Below are 10796 nucleotides of genomic sequence, written 5' to 3'. Positions count from 1 at the left end.
TTTTGCCCCTCAATACCCCAGCAGGAACTCTGCTGCTCCCCATACACTCTGGCACTCTCCTGGTTCTGCTCCCCACCACCATCCACTCCAGTTGTGAGCATCAGGACAAGCCCAGGCAGCACCAGACCTGCCTTTGTACTGATATGAGGGATCAGGGGACAGACAGAGGGAAAAGAGCTGCAAGCCATGGGGTACACGTGGGGTTTGAGAGAGAAGAGATCTTCAGAGGACCTAGACCACCTTAGACTGTTGGCCAGTCTTCTTTCAGATTTCTTCACCAAGCTGCATTATGACTGAGCACTCTCTCTTTCCTCCTTTCTCCCCTGCCCTCTAAAGTCCTCAAAATGAAAGTAAGAGCTGCAAATAGTCTTACTGCACACCTTTCTCACACCGAGGTATGCAGGTGCGAGAGTGTGCCCTCAGCAGGGGTGAGCCTGACCCTGCTGCTGCCCCTCCCTCCTGACCCACACCCCCCAGCCCCTCTGGCTATGTTGGTGCCCCTCACTCCTGACCAGTAGCCCCCTTTCCCCCCAGCCTGGCAGAGGGGGCCCACAGCTGCCCCCCACCCCACCACCAAGCCCAGCCCAGAATGGGCTCACAGGATGGTTTTCTGCAGGGACATGGTAGGGATGGACAACAGCATGAGGTGCATGCAGCACACCTCAGGTGGAAGCACAGGCAGTGACATGTGGCTCCACACTGCCAGCTGTGGCTGCAGCTGGGACTGTGGCACAGGAGGGAGGACCAGCACTGTGCTCCACAGCAGCAGCATGTAGCTGGGTATGGATCTGGCTGAGCCCAGACCATGGTGTGGGCAGCAGGGGGAGGACGAGAGGTTCCAGGTGGTCTCCGTCCCACCCAGCCCAAACCGAAGTGGCTGCAGCTGTACTGGCTCCTGCTTGCGTGGGCAGTGGTGGTGTGAATCCAGCCCCAGTGCAGGCTGTAGGCATCCCCTGCCCGGGGTTGGGGCTTCTGTGCTGCATCAGGTGGCCTAGCCATGTCACCTCCCCCCAGGGAAACACAAAGTAGTGTTTCTGCCCATAAGTCTTAAAATAGATTGAATGCTGCATCTTGACTGGTGGATTAGTTCAATGTCTTTGTTAGACACAACTATGATCACAATTCAGATGTATTTTTAGAAACGATATTTCTCTCTAATGTGTAAGCACTTCCTGACCTGTGCAAGAAAGCAGCACACCACTGCCAGTGCAGGCTGGCTTGTTAGCCTGGCTTCCTCATGTGCTGTGCCTTCATAGCACTGCAAAGCAGCCACGGTCTACAGTGTTCCCCAGCATTTGAGAATTTGATGGATGTCTACACCACAGCCACAGCAGGATGCAACTGAGCTCTTCCCAGTCACACCTCAGCCCCTGCTCCTGCCGTGTCTTCCAGACACTGAGGCATGCTAGTGAGGTGGGACCAGGGCCACTCCTCTGTTGTCTGCAGTGTGATTAAAAGCAGCTACTTGGGAATGACTCTGTAGCAGGTGTGGTGCCCAGCTTGGAGTGTGTCAGCAGGGACAGGTAGGCAGGTCATGCTCAGTAATGATCAGGGGTCTGGGTTTTCTGTTTCCCTGCAGAAAAACACAGGAAAATGTAGATTTTGTCCTTTAAAAGTAAAAATCATGGATTTTCCCCTCTAAAGGAGAAAAAACATGGAAACCATGTGTTTTCCTTTCCAGGACAAAATCCACAGAGAAAAATGTCTGCTTCTCAGACAGCGTGGCACCCACACTCTCCTGGGACCAGTGTGACTGACATTGGCAGAAAAGCTGGTGTCAGTGGTGACACCATGTACCTGTGATGTGTGTCCTTCTCCTATCCCAGGGCAGCCATGTGCCCAAAGCAAACAGGCTATCCCTGGTGCTCCTGACACGCAGTGCTGGGCTCTGGGCTGGTGACAGCTGCCTCAGGAGAGCTGGCCTGCTCTCAGCACCATCACACCTTACACTGGTGTGCAAGACTTGCATCAGTGCCATGCGTGTTCATGTGCGGTGAGTGATGTCTCAGCCTTGTCCCCTTCTTCTGCCATGGTCTGCATTCTCTTCCTTCCCAGCTGCCCCCTGTGCTGCGGGCTCCCTGGCTCCTGGTCTCTGGAACTGTCTTAGCCCAATTTCTTGATCCAACCCCTGGCTTCATTATTCACTGCTGGTTCTGCTCCTGAATCTGTTCTTTGGGTTCTCCTCTTATTAAGACACCAGCTACATTCAATGTACCTGACCGCAGGCACCCTGGCTGTGACCATATATTACTCCCGAGTGCTCTGCTAGCACCTGGGCAGGCATTACTGCAATGGGGGTAGGACAGGCTAGACTGTGAGGAGGATGCTCTGATCTCCAGAACACCGCTGCCCAGGTGAGCCTCCTGCAGAGACCACACACCTGTCCAGGCGCTGAAATAACACACCATCCTCAAGTGGAGACATTGGTCGCTAGAGCTTTGGCTGGCAGAGGAGAGGACCACAGAAGTGCATCTTTCCCAGATGTTGGTGCTAGGAGGGCAGGGCCAGCACCTGCATGTTCATGTGCTCTTTCCTATATTAGAGATACCATTTTCATTCACTCGTGTGGAGCACAGGTGAAGGGTGGCAGGAGACATGGGAATTCATGGCATCCAATATATGATCTCACTGATGTCTTGGGATAAACTTTCAAAAGGCCGACAAGATCCATGACCGTCACTCCCTGTGGGACAGAAGTCCTCCCTGACTATGAACCAACTTTGCCATCTCAATGAGGCTGTCATAAAAACCTGGACAGCTGCTGAAAACCTTCAGGACTGTGGGAAGGCTTAGGGAAGGAGTCAGTGTTGGCACCTGAGTTTCTGTAGCAGGAACTTGATGTGTTTGGTGAGTGATGGCTGTTCGCACAGGCAAAAATAGGTTCCTTACAGGGGAAGAGTCACAAAGAGCCCTGAGGGTGTGAAGGGGCAAGTCTACATTACAGACAGTCTAGGCCAGGCAGTTTTGTGCTCAAACATGCCATGCAGCTCTGCTTATAGCAGGGATATTTATCCTGACCACTGCACACATCTGACGGGGCTAAACTGCTCCAAGTCTGGGAGGGAGCACAGACAGGGCAGCAGTGCGCTGGAGTGGGCTGCTGCCTGGCACTGCCAGAGATGCCAGCGTTACAGGTCCTTCATTCTCCCCCTGGTTATAGAGATAGTACCACAAGACTGTGAGGACACAAGACCTTGGTGTTGAGGTGCTATGTACTGAGAGAACCAACACTGAAGATCACTGCAAGGGTGAATTATATCTCCTGTCACGCTGGTTCCTGCAGTGCCCCTTCATTTCCTAGCCGAGGCAGCGTGAGAATGGGGTCTCTGGACAAGGCAGCCCTGGAAATCAAGGTGAGCTCCCAACTAAGTAGAAAGTTGGCTTAGAGGGACTGCCTGGGTCACCAAGCCTTAGTCCTGGCCTCCAACCTGTGCCAGGCCAGACTCAGGGAGGGCTTCAGGAGGGCCAGTTTTAGACAGGTAGCCCTATCCCCTGATAGGACTTTATGTAGGAATATAGGCAGAGCATTGCAGTGCCTCAGTAATTCCCAGCTGTGGTGGAGCTTCAAAAGGCTGTGAGCAGATGTCTGATGGAAGAACAGCCTGCCATTTGGGAAGAGGGGCAACAATGAAGGGCGTTCTCAGCTTCTGTGCTCAGACACCTATTAGTAATTCATGAGGTGATACTGCACTTTCCCTGCAAAGATCACGAGGTACAAGACAAAGGAGGAAATCATCCTTGCCCCTATACTACACATGAGGATAAAGAAGAAGCGGGGGAGTGACTGGTTTCTGGGCCACATCTCCTGACTGGCAGTCCAAGTAGCTGTGCTCCAGACCAGTGGCTTTCAACCTATTTCATCTCCACACTGCCTGCTTCAGGCTTCCACGAAACTGAAGAGGACATTGCACCCGTGCATAGCCCCCACTTCTCTCCCCATATCCACATTCCCCACACCTCTGAACAGGCCCACAACCCACCAGACACTGCTTGGCTGGGCAGGCAGGCTGCAGAGACGCACAAGCTGGCTCTGCACACAGCAGCAGCAGAGCTGTGTTCAGACACTGGCACGAGGGGTGCTGACAAGCAGGCCTGCTGCGCTGCAGGGAGGCAATCCTGGTGCTTGCCCGTGAGGAATCAAATCTCAGCAGGGCAGCGTGGCATGGCAGGAGTGCTCTGGCAGGTTGCTGCATTCCCCTGCCTCATGTTGTATCCCACCTGAGCCACTTCCACAGCTCGCCGGTAGGGCCTGTGCACCTGACTTCGCTCTCCTTCCTCCCCTGTACCTGGGAAGTCCGTTCAGTAGCAGCGCAGATGGGTCTAGAGCTGCAGGGGCAGGTGTTGGGTTTAGCTCTGACTTTGGCACCACTTAACAATTCTGCTGCTCCTGAGATGGACACAAGTCACCATTCCCTCCCTCCCATCCCCGCCACAACAATCATATCCCTGGCACAAGCTGTGAGCTCCTTACCGCAGTGTTTGTAACCTGCAGCTGGGATGTCTCAGCCCCTCGCACAGCAGCCGCACGCTGCCAGCCCCCAGATCATTTTCACTCAGGTCCAGCTCCGTCAGGCTGGGGCTGGTGCTGAGAGCAGCGGCGAGATCCCCGCAGCAGGTGGCTGGGAGATAGCACCACTGCAACCTGCACGAGAAGCACAATGGAAAAGAGATCAGGGATTGAACAGGGCCCAGCACAGCTGTTCTGACAGCGGGCCCCACCCACCACCCCATTCCCCGGCCAATTCGCATGGACAATTGGACAGAAGTCCCGCCTCCTGCCCTGCCCAGGGATCTACCCCTTGGCCAAGGAGAAACCAGAGCTTCCTGCTCAGCCCCAATGTCTGTGCTGTACCTGTGGCCAGTCATCATGGAGAAGGGCCCAGCCCCAACCTTCTGCGAGGGTGGAATGAGCACCTTGGAAATCAATTCCTCTATTAGTCCTGCCCCTGGAAATTCACTGCCCCACCACAAGGCAGCACTGGGAGGAGGCAGCACCTTCAGGCCACTTATTTCTAAACAGTTCAGGTGTCTTCATCCCTCTGCACCCCAGACCGGTGCAGCCCAATCAGAGGGCAGGAGGTTGCAGGAGGAGCCCCCTCCCCAGCACCAGGCAGGCTCCACACAGGATCTGGGGGATCTGCTCCTCTGCGCCCCAGCACCAGCTCTGCTGCTCCCTGCACACCCCAGCCCTCTCCTGGCTCTGCCTCCCACAACCCATCTGGTCCCTGCTCTGAGCACCAGGCCTGGGGAAGAGGCAGGTGCCAGGGCCAGCACAGACAGAAAATGATCCACTTTTCAATGGAGACCAATGATGAAAGGCAGAGAGTGACAGAGAGAAAATTGGTGCAAGGCACCGGGGCCTTTGGTGTTGTGGGGAGAAAAGATCCTGAGAGGACCTTGCCTACATGAGCCTGTTGGGAGAGCCTGTAGCAGAGCTCTGTGGCTGATGTAAATGAAGACTTTACTACTGGTTCCTCAGAGACCATCTGGGAGCCTGGCTGCTGCCTCCTGACACCTTGTATTCAGTCCTGCCTGCTAACATGGGACCAGGCGCAGGACATATGCAGTCTGCACGCTCACAGGGGACGGCGTAGTGTCCCTTTGTTCCAAGCTATGAGCTCTTTCCCCAGACAGAGCTTCCATCAGTTTCTTGAACAGCAATATCCACCTTCAACATGGAGGATCTTCAGGCCCTACATATGCACTTCCTCCTCTGAAACTAAGAGAGGAGTCTATCTCAGTGGGAAAAGCTCAGATACCACAGCTTATACAGATCAGGAAGGGCATAATAGACAATGCCGGGTATAATATCCACCTGCTGTTAACAATAGCAGGTGGCTGTGACACAGCAATGGTACAACCCGCATGAGTGAGAAATGCAGTGGAGACTGATGAGGGCATTAAGTGGCCACTCACAGCTGCCAAGCCCAGCACAGACACCCCACACTCACCTTCCACTAAGACAAAGTACCACAAGGAGAGAGAAGGGAGGAGGGTGTCAAACCCCAGAACAAGCGAAGTCCCTGAAGATGGTGCAGAATAAAGAGTTTAGAAGACAGGCACCCGGTTGTTGTGCTGTCAGGTCCTGCTCCAGAGCCCCTGTTGCAGATGTTGGAGATTTTTAAGTCTTGTTCCAGATCTCCCTGAGTCTTGCCTGCTGGCACAGCTGCATCCTGCTGAGAAGTGAAGGGAGCTTTGTACCTCTGGTCACCTAGAAGCTTGGCTGCTGCCTACTGCCACTTTGCCTCCAGCACAGCCTCATAGAGGTTCTCCTGGAGAATGAGAACAAGGCCTCCACCTAACCAGAAATGCCAGAACCTGCACACACATGCTGGATGTTGTGCCCGAGCCTTAACACCTCTCTGCAAAGCCTCCCTTAACATTGCAGTGTCCTGGCAATTGGATCACAGCCTCACCATGAGCCTCCTGGAAGACATGGCTGGGGTTCCCCTGTAGGGTGAAGACATGGTCAGTGATGGACAGACCACAATGACCACTGCAGACTATGGACCTAGCAAAACGCTGAGTTATGAATTATATGTGCTTAATCCGGTATTAAAAAACATCAATAAACTTGCATTTAAAGCACAAGCGGTAGCCTGGGAAAGTGCACTAAGAATCTGTTTATCCAGCCACCTATATTAGACTAGGCCAGAGGGGAGGATCTCTTGCAGGTAGCTCGTCAGGCATAGAGACAAGTACTTCTACTTATCTACTTGGATGTAATCAATACAAGGCTGGGCTACAGACCTGTCTCTTTTGACTTTATCTGATTTGGTTGTTAATAATACTTTATGTACTAGGAGGTAAGGTGGGCTCACAGGGAAATATGACTGTATCTAGATTTGGTGTACAAAAACAGCCATCAGCACGTGAATTGTAACAGTCCCTCAGTTCCATGTCTGAGCTCACAAAGAAGTCCTGACCATAGATGGGCTGTAGTCTTGTCTCTCAAAAGACCAAACAGTACTTGGTTCTTGGTAATGCCCCCAGTAAAGATGCCATCTTATGTATACATATACTTGTTGCTTTACCTCCACATATATGTTTCTTCATGCCCTCCATCAACATTACTGCCTATATCGTAAAGCTAGAGTCCTCTTCCAAAGGTAGAGGGAAGATCCCACTATTTGAAACAAAAGAAACCAGGGGATCTCTTGTGAGGGATAGAGAAAATCCCCAGGCTCCACAGAGATTAGTAGAGCTCCAGGGCAGATGTGAGGTAGGGAGAGAAGAGCCTCAAGAGAGGGGGAGTGTAAGGTTATAGAAGAAGAATACCCCAATGATGTGCATGCAGTGAGAGGGAAGGCAGGACCCCAAGACAATGCAAAAGAGAAGTAGATCATCACTTTTTTATATCACCTGCAGTCAAAGGCATAAGGACAGAGCACACTTCAAGGCGAGAGTCAGGGGAGAGCATGCATGTCTCACCAGCAGCCCTTTGAGGTAGAACATGAAGGGGACGCGGAGGAAGAAGTTTCTGACTGTGATGGACAGGATCTTAGAGGACAGGAATGAAACCACACAGGAAGAAAAGGAAGAAAGGTTGGAGCTAATAAGGGAGAGAAGGAACCCACCTGCGAGCAGTGGGGCAGGGAGGGCAAAGAACAACTGAGAAGGAGCGCACGTGAGAAAGGTTAAACAAATCTTGGAAGATGTGACAGTAGGAAACTCCAAGAACACCACTGTCCCTCTAATAACATAAAAGTGTCTATCTAATGAGAGGGGTGCCCGCTTGGAGATCACCTTCCAAGAGACAACGGTAAATATTATGAATCCATATTGCCTTCTGACTAGTTAGACCTGGGCAAAAGCTGGAAGACATGTGGAGGTGAGTATGTTCCTACCCCTGGGCTCCAGGACTCTGCCTCTGCCCCTGAGCAAAGACAGAGTCACAGTACCAAAGCTTCTTACATAACCTAAATAAAAGTGAACTGTATTAAAACCAGACACAACGTTATAAGCGGGATCCACTGTAGTGTGTTGGCTTTTCTTCAGCTCTCTTCAACAAGCTTCATCCCAGCTGAAAAAAAATCCCTTTTTCCTCCTTATTTTACAAGTCCTCTGTGATCCTGATTGTTGAAAATAGAAGTCAGAAATCCTGTGGCTCTGCAGCACTCTCACACCCAGGTGTGCCTAGACAGTTCTCCCCTCATGGGCTCAGTTCACTCTGGCCCTGATAGGTCCATATGGAAATCAAAGGGAGTAGCAGTCTATGAAATCCCAACCCCCTTGGGCATCCTGGAACTACAGCTCCCTGCTGAGAAAAGGAGCAGCAGTGGTAGAAGCTGTCTCTGATATCACTGCAAGCAGAGCTGAAAGTAAGTGATGCATTACAACATCTTGCTGGAAAAAAAATTAAGCAACTAAAAAGTTGTTTGCAAAAGTGAATTTTCTTCAAAGATTTTTTATTTTTCATTAAATGAGAGAAAAACTAGGGAAAAAATAATACCATATAATTATAAGAATGACATGGTTGGTGGAAGCAATGCATTTTCCTGGTCAGCTGAAGCTGTGTATAACATGAATGGGTAATTCTTTGGGCCTGCAGGCCACATGTACAGTTTTGGGGAGCTGCCATGAGCTGGTCAGCACCCATCACCCTGCTGCAACAGCACAGAGCCCATGCACCCTCCCCACCAGCACCACCAGCACCCACCAGCAGCCCAGCAGCAGCTGAGTACACAGCCTCGGCCCAGACCCTGACCCATTTGTCCTGCACTCACTCCAGATAGTATCCCATGATCCCATAGACTTGATTAATCGAGCCTGCTCCAACGCAGGAATAGAAGTGCATTGGAGCAGTATCTATGCTTGTGCATTGGGCAGCTGCTTCTGTTCCTTCTGCCTTACCAAGGCAGGCCAGGAGAGCAGTATTGTGGAAACCCTCAAACCAGCCAGCCTATAAGCAAAGTGAACCGTGTGACTGATTTTGAGCTGCCCAAATAGCTAGCAGGATCCCAATTTGGATGCCTACCTGCCTTCATGAAACACTACGGAGATATCTGCGTATCTCAGAAGAATGATCCTATTCCCATAATGGGGCCCTTAAGTGCCCAGAGCAGGTGACAGAATTGCTCCTACACTTCAGTCAGGAAACTCATGACTTGGGCACAAGCTACACTTTATTTTCCACTCCGTGAAACAGAATCTGTCCAAACTGGCCCCTCCTGGTACTGCAGCACTTGGGTAGGAGGATGTCAGGAAAGGGGGACACTTGTTTTTGGATGTCACTGGTCTTGATGCTGAATTCTCAGGTGAATCTAACCCTCTCTTGCTAACAGGACTGGCAAGCTACCCTGCATGGGAAACTTGGGAAACACCCAGTGCACTAGCTTGTGTCGGACATCAAAGGTCCATCCAAGCTGGGAATGCCTGGAAGCCGTGCACTGGGCACAGCCTGGAGGAAGTACCTGCCTCATCAGCAGAGGAGAGGAGCTGGAACTGCAGCTCTACATCTGAATAAGGATGCTTCTCTCTCTCTCCAGGATCTATGACTGTCCTCACTGGGTAGGTCTAAACTTTCCCTAAAAGGAAGGGTGCCCAAACCTACAAGAGGAGACAGTGAATCCTGACTTCAGTCAATAGGGCAGCTAACCAAGGTGCCCGGTAGGCCTATGACTGATAACCATGTGATGTCTCAAGACATCAGGGAGGGACCCCTGCTCTACGTGCAACCAATGACTTTTCCTTGTCAGAGAAACATCTCTCAAGGCCTCCCCAAACCCCAGTGTGATATCCAGGCAGGGGAAGGAATATGAGAAATGGTTTCATACTATAGAAAGAGAGAAGAGCATAGAAGGGGCATGGCTCCTCCAGCATTGGGGCTGTCCCTTCTGGAGTAACCCTACATCCCTCTACATCCCTGCCTACCCCAAACTGGGGGAGCAGGTACTCATTTCACCATTTCCTCATGCTCCATCCTGACAGAAACGGTGCTAAGAGCATGTCCTGAGGTGCTGGGTACAGGGACGGCTAGACATGAATAGTACTGGAGGGGTGACCTACCTCTTCTGTTAATGATCCTTCACACACTACCCCTACTCTTTAGCCTAACTGAAGCTCTGTACTGTGAACAATTCAGGCTTGACACTCAGGGAGTGTTCCCAAGTGACAGAGGAGCTGGGCAAGGAGGACTGCCTGGCTCATTTAGTCTTAACTCTTTCAATCCTGGGCCTAGGCAGGCTCTCAGGGAATGCTACAGAAGGGACAGTTTTAGGGATGCTTCTATCCCCTGGCCCTGCTCAGAAAAAGAGCAGCAGATGGGCCACTGCTCTAGGACAGGGCTTCCCTTAGCACAACAGCACCCAAAGTCCCCTCATTAAAGGGAAGAATGAGAGAAAGGGCAGGATTTCACTCTGAGGAGGTGTTCACTCCAACACCAACAGTCCTGGTACAAGCAGGTGAGAAAAGGGGAGGAAGGAGCAGAGGGAAGATTCTGACATTAACTAACTGGATACTTTTTATCCTGCACCTCCCTAATTAACAGACTAACTGATTAATGGGCATTGTTAATGAATACCCAGTAGAGTGGTATGCAAGCAGGAGGAGGAGGGATGGCAGGCTCCATGCTGCCCTTAATGCTTCAGGGGGGAAGGGCATGGGAACCTTTGGGACTTGGGCAGTGTGGCGGGCCAGTAGGGGGCGCTCCTGCGTTGAGCCTCCCACCTCCCTGCGCCCGACCACCTTCCAGGCTCCAAGTGCCTCCCTTGGGGTGCCTCCCGTCCGGCCGACCCCTTCCCTGGAGCACACCCGCTAGCCTGGGGGTCCCGCTGCCACCATCCAAGGCTCCGGAC

At 52.0% G+C, this 10796-nt stretch overlaps 1 protein-coding gene across 1 annotated transcript in view; it reads right to left on the bottom strand.

Annotated features, from left to right (window-relative positions):
* The window catches only part of LOC102381106 (NACHT, LRR and PYD domains-containing protein 12-like), a 46690-nt gene that overhangs the window by 10437 nt on the left and 25457 nt on the right, over window positions 1-10796 (bottom strand). The window contains exon 7 of the mRNA XM_025194006.1: window positions 4472-4642. Coding sequence (XP_025049791.1) covers window positions 4472-4642 — 171 coding nt within the window. The remainder of the gene's footprint in view (window positions 1-4471; window positions 4643-10796) is intronic.

The sequence above is a fragment of the Alligator sinensis genome, unplaced genomic scaffold (genome assembly GCF_000455745.1).
Source record: "Alligator sinensis unplaced genomic scaffold, ASM45574v1 scaffold1357_1, whole genome shotgun sequence".
Taxonomy (NCBI): Eukaryota; Metazoa; Chordata; order Crocodylia; family Alligatoridae; genus Alligator; species Alligator sinensis.
This window is presented reverse-complemented; position numbering and strand designations above follow the sequence as displayed.